Here is a 26,345-nt window from a genome sequence, read left to right as displayed (position 1 = left end):
TCTTTTTGTGACGGATTGATTTGTTTTAACAAACCTTTTGCAACTTGTCTGGTTGGAGACAACTCAGGTAAGGGAGGCAAATCTTGGCAACGACATGCAGATTTCTTTCACTTAGCTGAAGCTGATGATAATTTTTTTTAAACAATTAAAATTAAATGGTGGAGTGACAGCAGCAATAACAACATAATCAACAACAATCATTATCATCACCACCACCATCATCATCATCATATTACTATTCTTGGCTGCGCCAACATGCAGATTTCTTTCACTTAGCTGAAGCTGATAATAATTTTTTTAAACAAAACAATGCAGCAATAACAACATAATCAACAACAATCATCATCATTATCATCATCATCATCATATGACTACTTCCTCCACACATACACACACACACACACAAAAGATTGCACACACTCACACACATATATACAAATACATACACACTTATTACCATCAGCTCTTATTGATTCAAATTTCATAACATCAACTTCTTAATGATTCTTAACAATAATCAGTTATTCTTAAATGGTCTTTATTCCCACACTTTAAAAATGGTAATTTTAAAAAAAGATTAACTCTTACTTTCTCCGCCAAAGATCCCAATGATTCTAATATGGCAAGCTGTAATTTGAAGCTGGCTGTGTTGATATAAGTAGATCTACTGTCACTGCTATTATAAAAAAAAAGAAAAAAGTAAACAATTAAATAAAATGCTTCAAAAAAGTTGTTTTTAACAGTTTATCTGTAATTGCAACACACATAAGCCATTTAAGCGCTATGTAAAGAAAGTAAAATTTATATTTAAAAAAAAAACAAATAAATAGGGGTAGATGATATATAAGAAATGTATCTCTGTACCTGTAGTCTGAGACAAAAACTATCGCCGCTCCTACATATTTGGTAAAAATGAAAATACAATTGAAGAGCCTAATGCTAAAAGTACTTTAGTCACAGGAAGTTAGTTTTGGAAATAATTGGAGGTTAAAATTTGGATTAGGCTATAAAGAGTATATAAAAAATACAATTGTAGTATTGTGATAGGGGACTTAATTGTGTACATCATAAACAAAATTGGTGAGTGAACTCGGGTGATTATGCTTCAAGTTTATCACTTGATTAGCTAAAAATCATGAAAATGTGACTTAAGCACTTTTAGTACCAGGTCTTCAATTGTGTTATCACTAACAATGCAAACCTAATACATATGTAAATGTAGATTGCACATAACCAAACATAAGAGAGATGATTTACCAAAAAAAATTATAAAATTTTTTTTTATCTCAATAGGGCAGTTACTTCGGCGTATGAACTTTACAGTAATATGGAACTGCAAAATTTATGGTTATTTAGCCGAGGCGTAGTTTCAAAAAAGGTAGAAATTATGGCATATAAATAAAACTATTCATTTGTTGCAGTTTATAAATAATGTATTAGAGCTCCTAACTCAATGTTATGTGTACAAGACATAAAGCATTAGGAAGAATACAAGTGTCTACTGATAAACTTGAAACAACATGTTAAACCCCAATACCTGATATTTCCCTGATTCTCCATGAATACAGACAGATTAGGAATGACATCCTTCATAACTCTTTGTAACATGAAACTTCCGCTAACGTCAACCATCGTTCTAAGAGTTTCCAGAGCCTGAAAACACATAATTTTAAATACACACAAGATGAGGTGGTTAAAATATACTCTTTTTAAAACATCAATAATATATTATACCCTTGATCACAAGCTGAATAAAAGAAAAACATTTTAGTCACTCATATGATTAATGAATGAAATTTACAGTTTAATAATTAATCGTTGGATAATATATATTCTATCAAAGGTTGAATATAAGAAAAACATTTTTTTAAACTCAATAATACATATTCTATCACATGTTGAATATAAGAAAAACATTTTTAAAAACTCAAAAGATGAATAAATGAAATTACAGTTTTCAACAATTCGAAGACCTAACAACTAAAGAAAAACATGGTACAAACCGACTGGCTCTAATTACTAGAGTACAACTACTCAGCAACATGAAAAAAAAAATGATAGAAAAATAGGAAGAATTCTTAACAATGGTGCTCTTAGCATTCTTAGATGTCTAATAAAACGTCAATCAATTGGTAAATTTTTCGACAGGCTTAAAAATAATGTTATTGGACCACATCTGTCTCATTATATTACTTATTGATCGCTCGCAGTTTATCAATTACAAGCCAATTATTCAAAACATGTTAAAATACTAAATTCTCATGTTAGTATATACTTCATTTTTAAAAAAAATATTTAAAGATTAATTATGGAATTAGTTACCTTGATGACAACAAATTTTTCTTCACTATAAAAACGAGGGTAAAATCCTGGCCATACTTTATGGATCTGAGGCAACAACTCACCTGAAAATTGATAAAATGATATTATATTTAACTTGTGAAATATATGTTACATATTCTTAAACTAATTTCAGCATCCGACAACATGCAAATAGACCTGGTTCAATTGCACATTTTACAAACTGCCAACCCATAATGGTACTAAAACAGTATCATTTAAATTCAGGATCATTATCATTATCATATATATATATAAACAGTCCACTCCAGAAAATCACAACTCGGTTAATTGCAACTTTCCCCAAGAAACGGAATTAATTCTATATAAAAGTCACTGGTTAATTGCAACAAACTTCGGTTAATCGCAACAAGTTTTTGCCCTCAAAAGTGGTAAATTCAATAAACCAATCTAACAAAATATCATGATTAAATTTCAGCATGGAAGAAATCGTGACAAGTTGAAAAATCGAGAGTGAGCAGGATTTAATGCTACAGTAAGGTTTCACCACTTTATTAGAGAGACAAAAGAGGGAAGCATGGGTTTGCGATGTAATCTGTGGCCATTAGATAGGAGGCGAGGGGGCTGGGCATAGTCTTTACAACAGGTAGACAATGACAGTTGTAAAGAGAGACTGAGGGATATCCTTTGTTTTGGGATTGACAACTGTGCATTGTGACCAATGAGTTTGGTGAGAGCTTATTGTCTCTTATCACAGCTAAACTCTTTGACTCTTACAAATGTTGAGAACAAAAGAGTGAAAGTGAATCCAATCTGAATAAGGTGTCGACCTGCATCAAAGTTGTGTTTTCATGACAAAATCTACAAAGGGCTATCATATGGTTTTTAATTCAATCAAATTGCTCAGTCTGTGGTGGACTAAGAACAATGTTTACAGCAACTGATTTCAGCTTACCATATATGTGTAAAATGTTGCAATAGTGGATTAGACACTCAACTTTGGTTAATTGCAACTTCGGTTAATCACAACATTTTCGCTGATCCCAAGGTGTTGCGATTATCCGGAGTGAACTGTATATATATATATATATATATATATATATTATATATATATATATATATATATATATATATATATATATATATATATATATATATATATATATATATATATATATATATATATATAAAAATTCAGGATCATTATCACAAGAGGTGAGAAATTCTATATCATAAAATCCAATAGAAGTATGCTTTAAACAACAATTAAATCAGACTCAGATTATTTATATTATGTGTGAAAACATAATTAAATTATCAAGGAATAAAATCAAAACAAAAGAATTTATAAAATGGGATAATCCCTAGAAAAAAACGTGAGTCGACAGCTCTGATTTTTTTTTTTTTTTAATCTTCCTTTGTCCGTCCAATAGTGACTGGGTAACAAGGTCTAATTTAAGATCTGGTGGAAAGGACTTTGTAATAGACTGACAAACTTTTCAGAGGATTGCAAGAAGTTATTTATCATCTGTTTGACAGGTCAAAAACAACTGACAAAAACTTGAAGCTGGATGAGTCTGATGGTTCTAAAGGAAATAAACCGTTTTTTTCAGAGCCCATAAGTTCAAGTTTACATTTTCTTATCATTTCCTGAAAAAAAAAATAGGAAAACATACGTTCATGATCAGCCAAATCTTTACAGCTCTGGGCAACAACCTCTAAAGATTGTACCCTTATCCTTGCATCATGAGATGACAACAAGTTTTTGACACGTGACAAAACCTGTAGAAGAGAAGATATTTTTCTATTTACAAGACACTAGTTTTATTCACAAAAGCACATTTTTTTCACATTCTATATTATATTTTATTTGATTTTTACAGGATTACTTATCATTTTACTGGTTTTTAAACGATAAAATTTTTATCTATTTGAATGGATTATGTGCCTTTTTATTTAATGATATTTATAAAGATTTAAAAATATATTTTCAGATAAACAGGCCAGCATTGAGCAGTGAGTACTTAATCACCCAAGCCTTTTTTGTAAAGCAGAAACAATGATGACACGCCACTTTTCCAGCCATCTAATGCACTATATAAACAACAAGTACAATATAAATAGAATGGGCACTCACAGATGAGACATCAAAACAAATAGAGAAAATTGTGGTCTCTGAGAAAGGAGTTTTTAAACGGATGCAAGGTCTCAGTGAGAATAAAGCCTATGGAATGGACGGGATCTCTGCTAAATGCATCAAGATATGAAGTGAGTAGAAAAGTGCCAGAAGACAATAGAGAATAAAAAAATTTTTCGCGGCGGTGGTGGGGTTTGAACCTGCGACCTTATTGGTACGACAACTCCGCCTGGCAGGTGAGAGCGTGGCTCTACCGTGTGAGCTATCCACGAACACAAAAATATTCGTTTCAAACCCAAAGTCATTTCTAGATCCCTCTCTCACCCACTTCTTGAGATCGCCGATTCGTTCGCCACCATCGCGAAGTAATTTTGACCAGCAGTTAAGCTAATAGCCAATATTCTCATCACAAACATATAACATAGAAACGATTGAGACATTGAGTATGCTCCGGTGTATGGGGTGAATTTTTAATTCAGAAAAGTGAGTGGAGCAGGCACTTATGTTGGTAACAACAAGATATGAAGTGAGTAGAAAAGTGCCAGAAGACAATAGAGAATAAAAATTTTTTTCGCGGCGGTGGTGGGGTTTGAACCTGCGACCTTATTGGTACGACAACTCCGACTGGCAGGTGAGAGCGTGGCTCTACCGTGTGAGCTATCCACGAACACAAAAATATTCGTTTCAAACCCAAAGTCATTTCTAGATCCCTCTCTCACCCACTTCTTGAGATCGCCGATTCGTTCGCCACCATCGCGAAGTAATTTTGACCAGCAGTTAAGCTTAATAGCCAATATTCTCATCACAAACATATAACATAGAAACGATTGAGACATTGAGTATGCTCCGGTGTATGGGGTGAACTTTTAATTAAGAAAAGTGAGTGGAGCAGGCACTTATGTTGGTAACAACAAGATGTGAAGTGAGTAGAAAAGTGCCAGAAGACAATAGAGAATAAAAATTTTTTTCGCGGCGGTGGTGGGTTTGAAACCTGCGAACTTATTGGTACGACACACTCCGCCTGGCAGGTGAGAGCGTGGCTCTACCGTGTGAGCTATCCACGAACACAAAAATATTCGTTTCAAACCAAAGTCATTTCTAGATCCCTCTCTCACCCACTTCTTGAGATTGCCGATTCGTTCGCCACCATCGCGAAGTAATTTTGACCAGCAGTTAAGCTTAATAGCCAATATTCTCATCACAAACATATAACATAGAAACGATTGAGACATTGAGTATGCTCCGGTGTATGGGTGAATTTTTAATTCAGAAAAGTGAGTGGAGCAGGCACTTATGTTGGTAACAACAAGATATGAAGTGAGTAGAAAAGTGCCAGAAGACAATAGAGAATATTGGCTATTAAGCTTAACTGCTGGTCAAAATTACTTCGCGATGGTGGCGAACGAATCGGCGATCTCAAGAAGTGGGTGAGAGAGGGATCTAGAAATGACTTTGGGTTTGAAACGAATATTTTTGTGTTCGTGGATAGCTCACACGGTAGAGCCACGCTCTCACCTGCCAGGCGGAGTTGTCGTACCAATAAGGTCGCAGGTTCAAACCCCACCACCGCCGCGAAAAAAATTTTTATTCTCTATTGTCTTCTGGCACTTTCTACTCACTTCATATCTTGTTGTTACCAACATAAGTGCCTGCTCCACTCACTTTTCTGAATTAAAAATTCACCCCATACACCGGAGCATACTCAATGTCTCAATCGTTTCTATGTTATATGTTTGTGATGAGAATATTGGCTATTAAGCTTAACTGCTGGTCAAAATTACTTCGCGATGGTGGCGAACGAATCGGCGATCTCAAGAAGTGGGTGAGAGAAGTATCTAGAAATGACTTTGGGTTTGAAACGAATATTTTTGTGTTCGTGGATAGCTCACACGGTAGAGCCACGCTCTCACCTGCCAGGCGGAGTTGTCGTACCAATAAGGTCGCAGGTTCAAACCCCACCACCGCCGCGAAAAAATTTTTATTCTCTATTGTCTTCTGGCACTTTTCTACTCACTTCATATCTTGTTGTTACCAACATAAGTGCCTGCCACTCACTTTTCTGATTAAAAATTCACCCATACACCGGAGCATACTCAATGTCTCAATCGTTTCTATGTTATATGTTTGTGATGAGAATAGTGGCTATTAAGCTTAACTGCTGGTCAAAATTACTTCGCGATGGTGGCGAACGAATCGGCGATCTCAAGAAGTGGGTGAGAGAGGGATCTAGAAATGACTTTGGGTTTGAAACGAATATTTTTGTGTTCGTGGATAGCTCACACGGTAGAGCCACGCTCTCACCTGCCAGGCGGAGTTGTCGTACCAATAAGGTCGCAGGTTCAAACCCTACCACCGCCGCGAAAAAAATTTTTATTCTCTATTGTCTTCTACCCCGTGTGGTGTCCGGGGCCCCTCAACTAGCCCAACGCCAAGCCAGCGTGTCGTAAAAGGCGACTAATGGTGTGTGATTCCCCCATCTTTGAGTCACCTGGTCCTCCAGGTTGGGGGTTGGCAAAGGGTTAACACCCCTTTCCGTTAAACTCAAACCGTTACAGAAACACAGACAGACAAACCAAATCCTTTTTTTAGCTTGGGCGACCGAAGAGTTTCTGGAATTACAGAATTTATGAAGGACAACAGACAAAGCCGAAAGGACTCTGCTGACCCGATGACGTCTTCGCCAAACAAGCAGCTTCGAATTGCGTCGTGGAACGTTCGCACCATGTATGAAGCAGGAAAAAGCTCTCAAGTTGTGACTGAGATGAGAAGATACAGGCTGCATATACTTGGAGTAAGCGAAACCCACTGGATACAATCCGGACAGAAACACCTCAAGTCTGGGGAGAAGATTTTATATTCAGGAGAGGGGACGGGATTCATACACAGGGAGTAGGAATAATTCTAAGCAAGTTTGCCCAGAAGTCACTGAGAGGATGGGAACAATGCGGAGAAAGGATCATCATGGCGTCCTTTACAACACGGAGTAAGAAGATCAGCATGAACATTGTACAGATCTATGCCCCAACAAATGATGCAACAGATGAGGACAAAGATACATTTTATGGTCTGCTACAACAAGTCATTGACAAGTTGCCAAGGAAAGACATCAACATATTGATGGGAGATGCTAATGCAAAAGTGGGACAGGATAACGTAGGCTATGAAGGTATCATGGGACGTCATGGCATGGGAGAAATGAATGATAATGGTGAGAGATTTGCAAATTTCTGTGCATTCAACAGTTTGGTGATTGGAGGATCAGTGTTCCCCCATAAGAGGATCCACAAAGCAACTTGGGTCTCACCAGATGGTGTGACAGAGAATCAGATTGATCATTTTTGTATCTCTCGTAGATTCAGACGTTCATTGGAAGATGTGACAGTACGGAGAGGGGCAGATGTTAGATCAGACCACCACCTGCTATTGGCAAAGCTTAAGCTCCGACTCAGAAAACACGGGCCAGATCACATACAAGAAGAAAATTCGAGGTGAATGCACTTGATGGGGAAAAGAATGAGGAATTCAAACTACAATTGAGTAATAGATTCCAACCTCTTACTGAGCTCGAGGAGGACATAGATGTAGAGTCACATTGGGCAAAGATCAAGGAAGTTTACATAACAACTTGCCACGAGGTATTGGGGGTAAAGAAATCGGAACATAAAGAATGGATAAGTCCAACCACCTTGGACCTTATTGAAAAGAGGAGAACAAGGAAGGAACAAGTGAATGCAAGCCGAACAAGGGCTTCAAGACTGGATGCACAAGAGCAGTATCGAGCCATAGCTAAGGAAGTCAAAAGATCTGTGAAGAAAGACAAGGAAGCATTCATGAACAGACTTGCAGAGAAAGCAGAAGCAGCAGCGACTGGAGGACACATGAGGATCCTTTATCAAACTACCAAGACACTTGCTGGAAAATATGGGAAACCAGAGGTACCAGTCAAAGACAAAGATGGGAAAACTATTTTTGGAAAAGAGGCTCAATCTGAACGATGGAGGGAACATTTCAACTGCCTTCTGAACAGACCACCACCAGACAACCAGCCAGAAATTTTGCCTGCAAGGAATGAGCTACCAATTAGCTGTGATCCACCATCGATAGCAGAGATTGTGGGTGCCATTAACAAGATGAAAAGGGGGAAAGCTGCTGGACCAGACCAGATTCCACCGGAGGCTCTAAAAGTTGATGCGGAAAGAAATGCTGAGGCCCTGCACCCACTATTTGAGAGAATCTGGAATGACGGGATATTCCCAAAGGATTGGAAGGAAGGACATCTTATCAAGCTTCCAAAGAAAGGGGACCTCAGTAATTGTAATAATTATCGAGGCATCACTCTTCTTTCTATCCCAGGAAAGGTTTTCAACCGTATTATTTTAGAGAGAATTAAGAATGCAACAGATGCTAAACTGCGGGACGAACAGGCAGGTTTTCGGAAAAACCGTTCAACCACCGACCAGATTGCCTCTCTGCGAGTCATAGTGGAACAGTCTATAGAATGGAACTCTCCTCTTATTGTCAACTTTCTGGATTACGAGAAGGCTTTCGACAGTATTGACAGAGCAACATTGTGGAAAATTCTGGCACATTATGGACTCCCTGAAAAGATAGTAAACCTCATTAAGGAAATGTATGAAGGATCAAGTTGCAGGGTTGTACATGAAGATCAGCTGACTGACAGCTTTGAAATTAAGACTGGTGTCAAGCAGGGATGCTTGCTCTCTCCATTCCTGTTCATCCTTGCCATTGATTGGCTAATGAAGGAAACCTCCAAAGGGAGAAGAAATGGGATACAGTGGACCCCCTGGACACAGTTGGATGATCTGGATTTTGCAGATGATCTGGCTCTTTTGTCCCACACCCAGGACCAGATGCAAGCAAAAACCACAATTATAAACAGCCTCTCGGAATCAATTGGTCTAAGAATACACCCTGCAAAGTCAAAGGTCTTGAGGATAGGTACGCGTCAAAGGGAGCAGATCAAAGTAAAAGATCAGGAACTCGAAGATATAGACACTTTCTGCTATCTCGGAAGTATAATTGACAAGGATGGAGGCACGGAAGCAGAGGTGAAAGCACGAATAGGAAAGGCACAGGCTGCATTCACATCTTTGAACAGAGTTTGGAGAACTAAAGATATCTCCCTTCAACTAAAGCTAAGACTTTTCAACTCAAACGTGAAGTCTGTCCTACTGTATGGATGTGAAACTTGGAACGCATCACAGGCATGTATAAGGAGGGTACAGATTTTTGTAAACAGGTGCATGCGTAAGCTACTCAGAATAAAATGGATGGATAGAATAAAAAATGAAGAAGTATGGAAAAGAACACAGCAGAAACCAGTAGGAGAGGATATAGGAAGAAGACGATGGAGGTGGATTGGACACACGCTTAGAAAGAATGACTCAACTATAACAAAGAAAGTATTGGACTGGAACCCTCAGGGCAGAAGATCAAGGGGAAGGCCACGAGGAACATGGAGAAGAATTAAAGAAGCTGATATACAGAGAAGTGGTAAGACCTGGAATGAGATAAAAAAGTTGGCTCAGGATAGAGAAGGATGGAAACTGTTTGTCTGTGGCCTATACCCTGACCCAGGGTGAAAAAGGCAATGATGATGATTGTCTTCTGGCACTTTTCTACTCACTTCATATCTTGTTGTTACCAACATAAGTGCCTGCTCCACTCACTTTTCTGAATTAAAAATTCACCCCATACACCGGAGCATACTCAATGTCTCAATCGTTTCTATGTTATATGTTTGTGATGAGAATATTGGCTATTAAGCTTAACTGCTGGTCAAAATTACTTCGCGATGGTGGCGAACGAATCGGCGATCTCAAGAAGTGGGTGAGAGAGGGATCTAGAAATGACTTTGGGTTTGAAACGAATATTTTTGTGTTCGTGGATAGCTCACACGGTAGAGCCACGCTCTCACCTGCCAGGCGGAGTTGTCGTACCAATAAGGTCGCAGGTTCAAACCCCACCACCGCCGCGAAAAAATTTTTTATTCTCTATTGTCTTCTGGCACTTTTCTACTCACTTCATATCTTGTTGTTACCAACATAAGTGCCTGCTCCACTCACTTTTCTGAATTAAAAATTCCACCCATACACCGGAGCATACTCAATGTCTCAATCGTTTCTATGTTATATGTTTGTGATGAGAATAGTGGCTATTAAGCTTAACTGCTGGTCAAAATTACTTCGCGATGGTGGCGAACGAATCGGCGATCTCAAGAAGTGGGTGAGAGAGGGATCTAGAAATGACTTTGGGTTTGAAACGAATATTTTTGTGTTCGTGGATAGCTCACACGGTAGAGCCACGCTCTCACCTGCCAGGCGGAGTTGTCGTACCAATAAGGTCGCAGGTTCAAACCCCACCACCGCCGCGAAAAATTTTTTTATTCTCTATTGTCTTCTGGCACTTTTCTACTCACTTCATATCTTGTTGTTACCAACATAAGTGCCTGCTCCACTCACTTTTCTGAATTAAAAATTCACCCCATACACCGGAGCATACTCAATGTCTCAATCGTTTCTATGTTATATGTTTGTGATGAGAATATTGGCTATTAAGCTTAACTGCTGGTCAAAATTACTTCGCGATGGTGGCGAACGAATCGGCGATCTCAAGAAGTGGGTGAGAGAGGGATCTAGAAATGACTTTGGGTTTGAAACGAATATTTTTGTGTTCGTGGATAGCTCACACGGTAGAGCCATGCTCTCACCTGCCAGGCGGAGTTGTCGTACCAATAAGGTCGCAGGTTCAAACCCCACCACCGCCGCGAAAAAATTTTTTATTCTCTATTGTCTTCTGGCACTTTTCTACTCACTTCATATCTTGTTGTTACCAACATAAGTGCCTGCTCCACTCACTTTTCTGAATTAAAAATTCACCCCATACACCGGAGCATACTCAATGTCTCAATCGTTTCTATGTTATATGTTTGTGATGAGAATATTGGCTATTAAGCTTAACTGCTGGTCAAAATTACTTCGCGATGGTGGCGAACGAATCGGCGATCTCAAGAAGTGGGTGAGAGAGGGATCTAGAAATGACTTTGGGTTTGAAACGAATATTTTTGTGTTCGTGGATAGCTCACACGGTAGAGCCACGCTCTCACCTGCCAGGCGGAGTTGTCGTACCAATAAGGTCGCAGGTTCAAACCCCACCACCGCCGCGAAAAATGTTTTTATTCTCTATTGTCTTCTGGCACTTTTCTACTCACTTCATATCTTGTTGTTACCAACATAAGTGCCTGCTCCACTCACTTTTCTTGCTAAATGTATCAAAATTAGCCCCTGTCTACTATTTCCTCCTCCAAACATCTTTAGACCAGGGAAAAATTCCAAAAGACTGGCAACAAGTATTTATTATTTATAACACCAAAATTAAGGGAGATAGAGGTAGAGCTGACTAGTGTCCATGACTTCTTAGAACATATCATATACAGTAATGTTTTTTTGAATCACATTGATTGATGAGAAGGACATAATTACAAATGTTCAACATGGCTTTCGCAAATTAAGATTGAGCAAATCGCAGCTCATCACTATCTGTGCAGATTTTGCTAATACCATTAATGATAATAACAACCAAAGAGTGAAAATGGAAAGGCTTCATATAGGAATGATACGGACAATGGACGTTTCGGGTACAAACCCTTCATCAGCACAAAAATACACTAATAAAATAAAATGCAAAATAACTTGCATCGTCTACGTTAATTTGTGTATTTTTGTGCTGATAAAGGGTTTGTACCCAAAACGTCCATTGTCTGTATCATTCCTATACGAAGCCTCTCCATTTTCACTCTTTTGTTAGTATTTTCATGATCACAGGCTTCATGCAGACCCTCCCGTTTTCTAATGATAATAACCAGAGATGTGCTATATTATTGAATTTTAGAAAGGCTTTTGACAAAGCCCATCACAGGTGCATTCTTGCAAAGTTAAGCATTATGGCATTTCCAATAACATACGCTCCTGCATAGCTTACTTCCTGTTTGATTGTACTTAAAAAGTAATGGTAGACAACAAAATGCCATCAACAATTCCACAAGGAACAGTTTTCGGTCCATTTTTATTCTTGGTTTGTATAAATGACAAACTCCAAAAAATTTCTTAAGGTACAACATTGGGCCTCACTGCATGTGAGAGCCTGCTATACATAAGAATAAAAACCCGAAATGACACATCCTCCAGCAAGACCTTAACAAACTCCAAGACTGGGAGAAGGACTCGAAAATAGAATTCCATCCAAGAAATGTAAAAGTTTTATAAATAAGTCACAAAATTAAACAACACATAAATGATTACAAAATACAGGAAGAAAAGAACAAAGGCTGAGTACCTAAAGGTAACATTGTTCAAAATGTCATGGAACCATCATATTATGGACAGCATTTCCCACAAAGCTAACAAACAAAATTTTCTCCAAAGTAACCTTTCATCGAGTCCCAGGGCGGTAAAAGAGCACAATGCTGCGCCACACTGATAAGACTCAACTGCAGTGCGTGGGACCCCAGACGAAGAGTGCCATAAACCAGCTTGAAAAAGTCCAAAGGCAGGCCTGAAGATTTGTTTTCGTTACAAATCAAATGATTTGTGCATCCCATAATTAAATAATTAATACACATCACTCATATAGCGTTTCAGCCACCTTAGCTAATAATAAGAAAAAGAAAAAAAAGAAAATACGAAAACATAACTTTTTTTCATTTTCATTAAGGAATACCATTATATGGAGACAACCGCAACTTTTAAAGCATAAAACTTGAAAACATGGCACATGCCCTAAATGTAAGGGACAGATAATTACACAACATGTATAATTTATAAAAGCGAATAAGATTAAATATAACCTAATCACATTAAACACCAACATATTATTGTACCATACCTCTTTTACAATATGTATGTGCTTTGGACATTCCTTTGGTTTTTCCTCTTCTTCATCTTCCCCCTCCATGGCCTCAGCATTCTCTCTTTTTCTCTCCTTCTTAAACTTATTGAAGTCTTCTTCAATGTCTTCCAATGTCCTTGCCTGTTCACTCTCCTGGTCCCTTGGCTCCCCCTCCTCCTTCTCATCTAACTCACCCTCAGCAGTTTGTTTCAATTCGACAAACTCCTCAAGACATGACACAAGAGATGTTGGTTTCTGATACCAAAAAAAAAGAAAAATGTAAAAAGCTAACCATGCAGGCAACGTAAAAAATGATATTGTTGTTTTCTTTTTCATATTTTTTTTTCTTTTTTTTTTTTCCTATCTACTTTTTTTTTTTTAATTTGTTTCTTTGCTTCTTTGGGGTTTGAGTTCTTTTGTGGTTTTTTTGTGTGGTTTTTTTTTTTGGGGGGGGGGGGGGGGGGAGTGGGGGGGGAGGGGGGGGGGGGGGGGGGGGGGGGGTTAAAAACCGTATATAATACAAAATCATTTGAAAACAAGTTATAAATAACAAACCTCATTGAACCTATGTGATTAATGTTTGTTATCTTAAATAAAGTGATTCATTGATAAGGGCAGCGTTTTAAATTAAACATACATTTTATTAAGAATTTTAAAACTACTTGATTCCAAAGTACCTGTACAGAATGTAAAATCAAAGCAGCTGACCTACCTCAATATTGACTCTATTCGTGTCTGTTCTGTGGATGACAGAAGGAAACCAACGACCAACTGCAGATGTCAGATCTACCAAAACAGGCATAAACAACACAAGGTCATCTGTGTAGTGGTCGTCCAAAGAGTCCAATATCTGGGTTATTTTTCCAGGGAAAAGTGATTTTATTTCCATCATCGCATTGAATATTGCTAGAATGAATTTTGTAATCCCATTCTCACTTCAAATATTGTCTTACTGTTGCAATTATAATACAGTGGTGATTGGCTAAATGCCAGATGGTTAGAAAGTGGAAACACTTATGTAGAATGGGCGTTTAGACAAAGTTGATCAAGTGAGAGATGAATATATATGAAGATTTATATCATGCATTTCAACTAATTTTCAATGATAATTACACTCGACAATGCTTTGTTTGTTCAACCTGTAAACCATGTTTAGACAAATCTTCATTTTAAAGAGTACAAGTTGTCTGTTGGCGATCTTTTTGTACTAGCACTTTAAATATATGCCATTGTCTAAAGCTAGGTAACTAACTACTCAAATTGTCTAAAGCTAGGTAACTAACAACTCATTCACATCTCCTGTGATTGGTGAATGAGTTTTAAGAGCCTTATCTAAGGTTACAATGGCCATTATTTTTTAATCATTGTTACCCATCCAGTCATTGACTATGCTCAACAATGCTTGGCTAAGTCACAAGACAAGATAATGTACCACTCAGTTACTGACACAGAAACACACACATACACACATATATACGCACACACACACACACACAATACATACATAATCCAGGGGAGAGGGGGGTCTGCAAAGCTGTTGGTAGATGCAAAGGGAAGGAATAGATTCCGAGTGAAGTTGAGATTTTTTGGTTGTTATGTAACATCAAAACCTCCACAGACTGGACCACATGGCTAAGCATATCGTGGGTAATTGTCATTTGAGTAGGAGGAGCCAACTTGACTAACTTTGCTGTTTATGGACTACAGGGCGATCAAAATTGTCCTTTTTCAGTAGCCAATCCAATCAGAGACAGACAATTGTAAGAAGCTGATTGGATGCTGCATTGAAAGACAGCAGTGTGAGGGATATAAGAGGAAGTGACTGCTGGAGGGAGTAAGGATGGAACTAGTGAGAAACAAATTGATAGTTAAGTGGGGCGGTGTTATCAGATGTCAAATACGACCCTCACAATAGTGGAATAAGCCAATTCTTCCCTAACATAAATGGTACATTGAAATTTTTTTCTTTCCTTTTAAAATAAAAAATATTACTGCAGTACTTGTCTTCTCTTTAAAGTGGACATTTAGGCAAAATCTGATATGAAACGCAGGCATTTGGAGTTATATTTTTAAGAGAAATTAAGGCGAAGTGGGCCTAAAGCTGGTTGGCATTTAGGCGATCACAACTGTAGCACAGAGAGAAAATACAACATCTGTTTCCCTATTACTTTGACATTACATTATGGCCTCATTCTATGCCACTTTGATTGTAATTATCTAAAACTACAAGATTTTTTTTAAAAAGTCAATCAATGAATTTTTTACATCTTCAGTAAGAGCAATATTAAGAACAAAATAATACAAAATCCGAAAAAGCAAGAGAAGAAAAGTGAATTACATATTGTTTTTATATTTGTTTCCCTAACAATCTTTTCGCCTCCATAGGAACTTATTTACACATAAGATCACACATTCACTACTAGAAATCTATTGCCTCTCGTGTGATGCTTCATTAGGCCTGGATAATGATTCTTAAAATTTCTATGATAAAACCAAACTGAAGTATGCTTGGGATAAAAAATAGTGAGACAAAACTGCCTGTGCTATATCATCAGTGCAAAATAATTATAATATAATAATAATAATTTGTAATTTCTATAGCGCCCTTTTCAACCAAACGTGCACGGAAACACTTATACAAAGATTTTAAAATGTCCTGCACAAACGATCATAAAAATATGAATCATATACAAACTGAATATATCAATCAATAAAAATAAAAGTGTACCCTGCTAGCAAAGATTTAAATGTCATTAATATTTTGGCTCATACTATGTGAGTACAACTTTGTTTATGTCTAATTCAAGAAATCACTGTGCCACTTGTGTTTTAAGCTAAAATTAACTGTACTGATGCTTATGCAGTTAGAATCAGACATCGATGATATGTTAGTTGTAATATGTATTCTTATTCCAATTCAAAATCTTACCTCTCCAATACTGTGTTCAATCAATGGCAACAAGTCCTCAGAACAATACCTCAGCATGACACATAAAACCTCAGGTGTCCGTTGATTCTGACTGAAATGCCTTAGGCGTAATGACACACTGTTGATGAGATAGTCTGCGTTGTTTTGTATCAAATTGTCTATTGATCTAATGGATGAAATTACAAAACAAAATAGTGAGCATCTCATTAAAATTGAAAAGCCCTGGTCCTTATCATAGAATGGGGTAAATCAATTGTTACTGTTAAAACCAGTAAATTATCAAGCTAAATAATGGTTATTAATATGTTATGTTTAGCATCTACCGCATTAATAAGAGATTTTATCATAGAGCAAAATAAGTGTACCAATCAAGGTCTCTGGTCCCATTTTGGGTGAAAGTAAATTAAATCTTGGTTCAACATGGTTGATACAGGATGCTTAAGTCAGGTAAAAATTGCTAGATGTAAGCATATAACTAATATGCGTACAGTAATTAAGACATAACATTTAGCCAACGTTTATTGATGACAATGGGTCCTAATAGATTGGATGCACCTCACACGTAAGAGGACCAGTATCCATCCCAGGTTGTGTCCTGTCAGCAAAGTTGGGTGGCTGGATCTGTTGGATCCGGTTGAAAGCATTTTGCAATAGACTAGCGTCCTATTTTAAGACAAATTTTACTGTTTGTTAAACGCAACAGAAACCAAGATTAACTAGGACTTCAAAAAACTCCAAACTTGAAATAATACATCGCCCATTAAAGTAAAGAATATATCTTTCTTATAACACTTGGTAAAAAACAAACAAACAAGTATTTCAATAAACAAACAATTAAGTGACAATTTATTGATGATCCTAATCGTCCCTTTGAAACTGAGAGTAAATGAAGAAATGAGTTGATAAAAAATACAGCAGCAATCACAGCAATCACATTACAAACATATGTTACCTGTACTGACAAGCAGAGCATATCTGAGTCAGTGTATCAAATGCAGTACTGCTAATATGAGTATTTTTGTGCCCCAAGTTTTCTACCAGTGGATACAAGGTATGTATTAGAAACATATTGAATTCTAGTCCAAGAATCTGAAATGTATTTCAATTAAAATTTTAAAAATATTGATGAATGTCAAATGAGAATTTATCCTTTTCAATATTATGGCTTAATGGTCAATATAAATCAAAAAAAGAAAAAAATAGTTTTCTTAATACTGAGTTAATAAACAGTGAGAGTGGATAAAAATAGACTCCATCTGCCAAAGATCAACCAAATTAGAGCAGCACTAAACCATTTTCAAGCAGCAATAACTGAATAATATTAATAATAATAATAATAATAATAATAATAATAATAATAATAATAATAATAATAATAATAATAATAATAATAATAATAATAATAATAACAATAATAATAAATAATAATAATAATAATAATAATAATAATAATAATAATATTCATAATAATAATAATAATAATAATAATAATAATAATAATAATAATAATAATAATAATAATAATAATAATAATAATAATAATAATAATAATAATAATAATGGTTAGCAATTATTTTGTGCCATGGCAGAGCATCTAGTTGAATGGTGAGTTGTGACGATGCTACCGGGCGGGTTCGCGACGGTGCACGAGTGCGGACCGGACATTGCTGATTGGGTCGATCGTCATAACATAGTAGTGTGAGAACCATAAGAGGCTGCTGCCATGTTCCCCTAATAATTAGAGGGCACTGTTCGCATTACAGCAAAAAATCCTTTCAAACATCACTAGTTAATATAAAATAAATATATATCAAATATAAATAGACAGTAAAAAGACACTTTTAAACAGTGTTCAGGTAGAGTATATTCAACAACTTCAGCTTTTATATAGCGCAATATCCACTAAACATGCTCAAAGCGCTTACAAAGGGTCACTAGCCAACAGCAACGTTTAATATGACGCCTATTAGGGGATAATACAAATTTTTATTTTTGACCGAGACAATGCTGCTTACTGGCAGGTAGTCATTTTAAACCTGAGTATGGTGAGAGAATGTGAGTAAAGAGCCTTTTCCAAGGACTCAACTATGCACCGCTCAGAGCAGGACTCTAACCCAGGACCTTCCAATCCAAAAGCAAGTGTCATACCACTAGACCACATAACTGCACGACATTCAGATATCCGAGGGTAGGTCATTCCATATCTTTGGTCCAAAATATTGAAAAGGCTACTCACAATGCCTTTAACGCAGCATGGGATCTTAAGATAGAAATGACTGCCAGCTGCATGATGAATCCTTTGGGGCTTGTAGATTTAGGTAGCCAAGCTCTTTTCATGTGGGTTTTTTTTTTTTTTATGGTCAGCAAACCAGAAGAGAAGAATTGGAAAATAAACTTACCAAAGCAAATTTTCCAACTCCCTCCATGAACAAACAACTGAGTAAAATTTCCTTATTATGATTGGCTACTGACAAGGAGGTTTTATTCATATCTGGTGTTGTAATGGTCAGACTCGACATAAGAGAAGAACAGGTTGTAGGAGGATGATGCCTGGTTGTCAAACTAAAATCATATTCATCCAACAGCATTCTAGATGAGAAAAAAAGTGACAACATTAAAAAAAAAAGATGACAGAATTCTTAAACTTTTTAATATGCAGCATGCACATTGTACAAAAACTATGTAATAAATTATTTAGACCTAGAAATGATTACAGACATTAATGTTTGCATCAAAAGGGATATCAATCAAACGATTACAATCCAATGAAAGATTATAAGCTTGAAGGAAATATAGCTATTGGTTTTGAGTATTCGGTAAGTGGCAAAAATTTGCAAACAATTTTTGTCATCTCGTTATAAGCTTCATGTTAATGAGACCCAACTCAATTAAAGAGTTGCCATTCACTGCGTGGAATCAGCGCTATTTCAGTTGGAACTCCCAAGGGACCAATAACCCTCCCTGCTCGCTACCTGCATGAGGTCATTGGAGTTCAACTGGTATCAGGCAGTGCCGTGTCCAATGGGGGCAATTATGGATATTTATGGTCTTATAATATGTCTGTATAGCGGGAAAACAATAACAGACTCTTTCACTTCATTATTTTGATTTGAAAAATCAGTTGTCTTTCTAAACATCAGTGAAAATTTGACATTCTTGTGGTTAATAGTTTTCTTTGAATATCACAAATTGTTGATCTAATTTTAAGTGCTTGTAAATTATGGTGCACTTAAATAAAAAATTTGTTATTCAAAACTCAGCGGCAGTATCTCAAGAATTTTAATAAATATCAAAAGTACATATATGCATCAATGTTCCTGTGCAATATTATCATATTGGCAGTTGATTTTCTTGATTTATTCATGGTTTTGTAAGCTCTGTATATTGTTTTTACCAATTCCGTTCCTCTCAAACAGTTGTGTTGATCATAACAGTAAATTGATATGATTGTGATAAAATAACTCATAAAGATAATATTTTATTGACCAGTAAAGACTAAAAACTAATATTGTGTATGATGTCAATATCTCAATTTACTATCAATCTGCCTATAAAGTATGACTTCTTTACAAGAAAAAATCAATCACCCAACAAGGTTACTGGACATGCTACAAATATTGCAGTATCAATCATCAATTACAACTAACACTAAGCACTGGTACTGTTAAATTAAATGAAATGCTCAAACAGACGGACATAGTATGTGGACAAAAGAGGATTCAAAAGTATGAGGGCATATAGTTTATTCCAAGTAGTAACCTTTTCTCCTTATTGACCAACTACATTCAAAACGAACACACTGTCCATATAGTTTATATAGAATCATCTCCTTTCCTCCAAGAATACACATTTAGTCATTGTCTTATAAAGTCATCTGATATACCCTTGAACTCCAGTCAGTCAGATTTAGAGATAAAACAATTGAATAACAACCAGAGTCAAATCAGTATAACACCACAGGCATACCACAGCAAGATCATTTAATTTTGGGGAAATCACTGCCATATATATCTGGACGCTTCTGTCTATAAAAAGTTAACACATTCACTTGTGCACAAAAGGAGAACTTGAACTTACATTATATTACTTATTCAACATGCAAGAATACCCTAAACATTGACACCTATAAAGTCGGCATTTCCTGAGACAACCACACAAAAGCAGTGCCGTATACATCTTCAAACTATAATGCCTAACAGTCATAGAAAAATATAATTTTGACTTGAATCGTAAGGGATTTAAGTATAGAAAAAAGTTATCAAGCCATTAAAAAGTTGACTTTCAAATGTGCCCAAAACTCATAATATTTAAATCAGTTAAATGCTTAAAAAATAATATTAGTATTATTTTCGTTTAATGGTTTATATTTTATTCCTAAACTGATATTTGGACATAATTCATGGCATGGAGTACTATGGGAGAGAAAATAAGGATCTCACCAAGTCATGCCAAATAAGAAATTTACAATAAAAAATTCATATCTTTTAAGGTTTTACTGCCCGGACAACAAAACTTGGCATGTGTCAAGATCATCATTTTTACTTTATAATGATGCTTGTTTCAATCAATTTCTGCCGCTGGGAATTAAATTATTGATATGCAAATTACAACAAATTAATTTCATTGATAGCTCAAAAACCACTAAATTGACACCTCTCTTATGAGCAGCCTTAAGAGGATAAATTATTATCAACCATGGCATATGATGAAAGAAACCTTTGCTTTGCTTGTGGTGAGGGAACAATTTTCATATTTGTGTTAGCAACTGAGCAATACCATAAAATATTGCAACAATTAATTACCATCAGGGGCATCACAGATTCCTACTGACCGCTACCTGTTCCACCCATGGGCTGACCCCACTAATGGGGCCAGGTTGACCTAGCACTGAAATACCGCTCAAGGGGAAAATGCCACGCAGTGCATTGCTTTAATGAAATTGAATGCTTGAGAGAATTGTCATTATAAAGGAAATAATAAGAACGAAAGAAAGAATTTTAAGTATATTTTCTTTAATTTAAGTCGAGGCAGAAATGTTCTAAATTCTATCCCTGCACGTAAATGAGGAAAATCAAAATTATCTGTGCCTTGCCAAGGTTCTACAATCAAATTTTTTCATACCTACAAGCAGCATTTTAATCATGTGTCTGCTTCCTCCTGGTCAGATTCTAAATATTTCCATTTATCTTGTAAGAGGTGTGCATTGTAGTTAGTGATATTGGTAAATCTCCTGAGGCTAAAATTTCATGAATGCTGCCATTAACACCCAATGAACAGTGCCCGTTATGGTAATAATCTAGTCCCCCGATGTACAGTGGGTGACAATTACCAGGTGCTGATTGTACAAAATAGGGAGGGCATGATGAGAAACTCCTCTCAGGTGCATCATGGTTGGTGGGCCAAGTACGAACCAAATGAAATTCTCATTGCCTCTGTACTTAATTCCCTTCACCTCGGAATGGAACGAACTTACAAGATGGAGGTCAAAGTGGAACGTCATTTCCTCTGAACTGGGAAAGAAGTTTCCAGGCTTCTTCTATCAGTGAGATCTGGCAGCATCACTAACTTACATTCGCTATGGTAATGGTCCAGAGACCATTGGTTGAATGTTGCATTGTGATTCAGCTGATGGGCAGGGTTGCTACGGTACACGAGTGCAGTAGAGACTTTGCTGACTCGATCATAACATTGCCACTATCATAACATTGCCACTATCATAACATTGTTGTGTAAAATCATCAGAAGCCACTGTTGCCAACTTAATCTAATTTTCTTTTAATTAAAGGAAGATTTTTAATGTTAATGGTCTTTTTTGATTTTCCAGTGGCTTTTAAATAATAGAATAAAAACAGCCTCTTTGGTATCATTCTCAAGATGGTTCTAATTAAGAGCACTATTTAAATGTTCAAAGCTTCATAGACTTATGAAAACTCTTATACAATACCATTTCATCAACTATTGCTGTTGCTTTGTAATCTCATTCTTTGTAATCTTATTTTGGAATTATGTCATCATTTTTTTTTTCATTACCAATCCTTTATGAGAAACTTTTACAATCCTTTCCCTGCCACCATACGCTGCACAACAAGTCATTCTTCCAATACATACTTTTGAAAGTTTCAATCAACCCCCCCCCCCCCCCCCCCCCCATCTTATTTCCATTTTGTTGATGTTTTCAAGACCTAAAGCTGAAAGCAATTTTCTGTTTACTGATATGTTTCCATCATCTCTGGAGCATTCACACGGAACTGCATCACATAAATTCTTCTTTATGTATAAATAAACTTTTTCCTTGACTTTATTAAAAAGAATGTTTCCTGTAACTTTCCAGCTACTTCCCCGTAAGATGTAGGACACTGGCATTTTAAAAAATCTGTCTTGCCTTTATTATTTGCATTTACCAAACAAGTCAGAAATGTGCAGCTGTGTGTGCATTTTTGGCTGGTAGTCAGACACACTTTTATTATTTCTCTCTCAATAGTCCTTAACAGAAATTGATGCAAATTGAATCATTCTTTTCCCAAGTAGAAAATGCATTTTCTCAGTCGTCATTTTGTACACGTGTTTTTTGATATCACATCAAGGTCAATATTAAAGTGGTGGATTTTTTTATGTCTGTTATAATTACCCATGGAATTTTCAGGAAAAAAAGCTTTAGTGTTTATTATATAGACGGTCTAATTATAATGTTATTTCAAAAATGCCCAGTTTCACTCTCTGTAAGCTGGCTTGTATCTTAGGGTTTTGGAGAAGAATTGCGATTTCATAAGCCGCATTCCAAACCTAGGCTTTCTAAAATCTTAATATATATATTCTGCTCATTCATGATACTGAATTAAAAAGAGATTTTTTAGATATTATTGAAACCAGGTCTTCAATTTCTTGAATTGGTAACAAAATAGGAATAGTCGATTGAACTATTCAATAATAACAAGCTTAGACTTTGAGGAATATAAGTTATTATCAAAGTCTGTGAATCATGTCTACCTGACAATATCCTTTATGGCTGCTGATTCATTCTCGTAGTTTGTTTGGAGGAAACCTGTGCCCCTTCCATATTTCATTCCCTTTTCACCTGTGAAATATTTCAAAAAGAAAATGTGCAAGAACTATTACATTTTTTTAAAAAACAAAACAAAAAAACGCTGCCATCTGCTTTAGAAGGGTAAGGCATGTGTTTGACTGTGGAAAAGTCAAAGAAATGCAAGATAAAGAGCAATGCTTATACTTCTGCTATGTTACACACGGTTCATGATCACACTTTAAAAGATTTTATTAATTTCTCAAACTTCAAGTATGCCTTTAATTTTCTCGCTTTTCACAAAATTCATCAATCAGATTGTAAAGTGTCATTTCAACATTAGATAAGGAGAAAAAGGTCAAGTTTGGCAAGGGGCAGATAACTTGACAGAAACCTGGAATTGGCAAGTTATGGCCACAAGGAATGGTGGGGAATGTAATTTCACAGCTTTTTCATTGTCCCAAACAATTTTTTTTTTCTTTAATGAGAACGTTGGCTGTAATTCATAGATTACTTTGTCATTAATTTGATGATCCTTTTTCTCTGCCAAGCAATGAATGCTGTTTTAATTCAGGTCAGATTCAACTCCTACAAAAAGCAAAATTTCTCTTTTCACTGTCCCACACAACCTACTTTTCAACATCTAAACCAGTGCCGTCTTTTATTTTGTAATTTTTTTTTTCTGAACAAACACATTTAAATAAATTATTTACACATATGAAACCGACGTCGTGGTTATAAAGGGCAGAAGCAACATATTGTTATAATTTTACTATAGTTTACTAACAATTTATGGACAAAAGTTGATCTTTTTTTTTTCTCTATATATTTTATGATCTAAGAAACAATCTATAATAATGATTCATCATAGATAAAACTAAATTAAAATCTGAGATAAATGCACACCATTTTGTCCAGAACCAAGCACGATTTCATTGATGATCAGAATGGATGCTAATTTGTAAACAGAACTCTCGTGATACAAGTCCAAGAAACAATCCACCAAAATGTAAACATTACCTGTGGACACACAAAGAGACACACACAAAAATTTAAAAAAATAATATCTTACACTGTATTAATGGTATTAATTCAGAAAAATGAGTGGAGCACTTATGTTGATAATAACAAGTAATGAAGTGAGTAGAAAAGTGCCAGAAGATGATAGAGAATAAAATTTTTGAAGCGATGAGGATTCGAATCCACGATCCAATTGTTACGTCGACTCTGCCAGGTCATGAGAGGGATGCTCTAAAATTGACACCATCCATCGGAATCGTGGATGGCATCAATTTCAGAGCATACCTCTGGTGGCCAAGCAGAGTTGCTGTAACAATCAAGTCGAGGGTTAGAATCCTCATCATCACAAAGTTGTTATTCTCTATTGTCTCTTTGTTATTAATGGTATTATGTGTTTTTACCAAATTAGAAAATGAGACCCTTTGGTCACAAAATCGACAAAATGAAAAAGAAGAGTAAGTAATAGCACTTGGGACACTCTTAGAATGTTGGTATTCATCACAACCAGTCTCAAAGTTTTGTGAGCCATGAGGCAAATTGATGCTCCAAGTGTATAACCAAGAATTAATGGGCATGCCAACGTCTTTTCCTTTTTTTCAGTCTTGACAGCTGGCTAGCATCAGCAGTAAAAAGAGCATATCATATCAGTCTCGTCCTGAAAAGAATTCAGGATCTCATCTGCATTATAATCTATTCCACTCTCATGGTGACACAAGATAATCAGAGCTTTATTAGCACCAGACAGAAATTCAAGGTTTCCAGAAGGCAGTTGGTTTTTAAATGTCAAGTTGAAGCGGATGTTTCCAATAATTTCCTATACAACTCGTCTTTTCAATCATCCCCACATGGGAACATAATAAATCTAGATGGTGAAAAATAATATTCATTTCAAAATGAAAAGACAAATTTAATTAAAGACAAACAATCTGTAAAGCTGCATGACGTAGCTAAGGTGACCTCTTTATGACTGTTGTACATGAATTAAAAAGCAAACACTGTTACTAACTGGTATCAACTAGTTTTGTTTCAGTTAAAGAATTATAATGTGTCTTTGAGAGAACACTGAATAAAGATCAGGCACTCTTGCTGTTTCATTCTCTCTAACATCCCCTCTTTTGCATATAGCTCAATATCCACTAAACATGGCCAAAGCGCTTCACAAGGGGTTCCTAGCCAATAGCTACACATAACATGTAGGACAAGACAAAATGTTAGGCGATATTATAATGTATTTTCCGACAAGACAACACTGTTAACAGCCAGGTAGTCATTTTACACCTGATAAGGGTGAAGGAATGCGAGTAAAGAGCCTCTTCCAAGGACTTAACTATGTGCCACTCAGAGCTAGACTCCAGGACCTTCTAATCTGAAGGGAATGTCATACCACAAACCCACTTAGCCACACAGAACATAAGAATAATGACAGAATTCAGCATTTATTTCACTACCAGATTACATTTCAAAGATTTCATCTTGGTATGAGCACATAGCTACAGATCCAACATAATTTTTTTTCTGGCAGGATTTTCAGACACCAATCACAGAGGAAGAATTTTGACATGCAAAATCCAATCCGTTTTGAACAACACAATATGAAAAATAATGCATTACTAGCGGTAGTCATGAAAACAAAGTGGTGGTGGTGGTTGTAGTAGTGGGGTTGTGGTTGTAGTAGTTATGATGCTAATGATGTGGTAGCAGCTGTGGTAGTGGTGGTTGTGGTTGTGATGATGATGATGATGATGATGATGATGATGATGATGATGATGATGATGATAATGATGATGTGACGGTGGTTGTAGACAATTTTGATGTTCCTTTCTTTGTGTATTTTCTTTTGGAGAGTCTGGTATTTATTCCAGTCATGGTCATTATTATATAGTTTAGCTCTGTTGTATTACTTGTGTTTTTGATGTTTTAATCATTTAAGGGGACATTCAGTAGCAAAAATCATTTTTTTATTTTTATAATAATGATGACACAACCCAATTCAATTAAAAGCTAGTGATTCAAGAAGATAAAAAATGTAC

The 26,345-nt window shown here is 36.2% G+C and overlaps 1 protein-coding gene across 5 annotated transcripts in view; it reads right to left on the bottom strand.

Annotated features, from left to right (window-relative positions):
• Positions 1 to 26,345, bottom strand: part of LOC144971048 (TELO2-interacting protein 1 homolog) — a 48,202-nt gene that overhangs the window by 4,307 nt on the left and 17,550 nt on the right. For all 5 annotated transcript variants that reach the window (XM_078911374.1, XM_078911373.1, XM_078911375.1 and 2 more), the window contains 12 exons: positions 24,202 to 24,315; positions 23,262 to 23,349; positions 18,674 to 18,863; positions 17,227 to 17,363; positions 16,275 to 16,440; positions 14,058 to 14,195; positions 13,343 to 13,600; positions 3,978 to 4,083; positions 2,323 to 2,405; positions 1,538 to 1,653; positions 589 to 676; positions 35 to 121 (listed from right to left, as the gene is read on the bottom strand). In XM_078911374.1, the coding sequence (XP_078767500.1) occupies positions 35 to 121; positions 589 to 676; positions 1,538 to 1,653; positions 2,323 to 2,405; positions 3,978 to 4,083; positions 13,343 to 13,600; positions 14,058 to 14,195; positions 16,275 to 16,440; positions 17,227 to 17,363; positions 18,674 to 18,863; positions 23,262 to 23,349; positions 24,202 to 24,315 (1,571 nt within the window). The remainder of the gene's footprint in view (positions 1 to 34; positions 122 to 588; positions 677 to 1,537; positions 1,654 to 2,322; positions 2,406 to 3,977; positions 4,084 to 13,342; positions 13,601 to 14,057; positions 14,196 to 16,274; positions 16,441 to 17,226; positions 17,364 to 18,673; positions 18,864 to 23,261; positions 23,350 to 24,201; positions 24,316 to 26,345) is intronic.

This window comes from Berghia stephanieae, chromosome 4, assembly GCF_034508935.2.
Source record: "Berghia stephanieae isolate SIO BIC M18660-M18661 chromosome 4, UCSD_Bste_1.3, whole genome shotgun sequence".
NCBI lineage: Eukaryota > Metazoa > Mollusca > Gastropoda > Nudibranchia > Aeolidiidae > Berghia > Berghia stephanieae.
The sequence above is the reverse complement of the archived record's forward strand: the minus strand, read 5'-3'. Positions and strand labels throughout refer to the sequence as shown.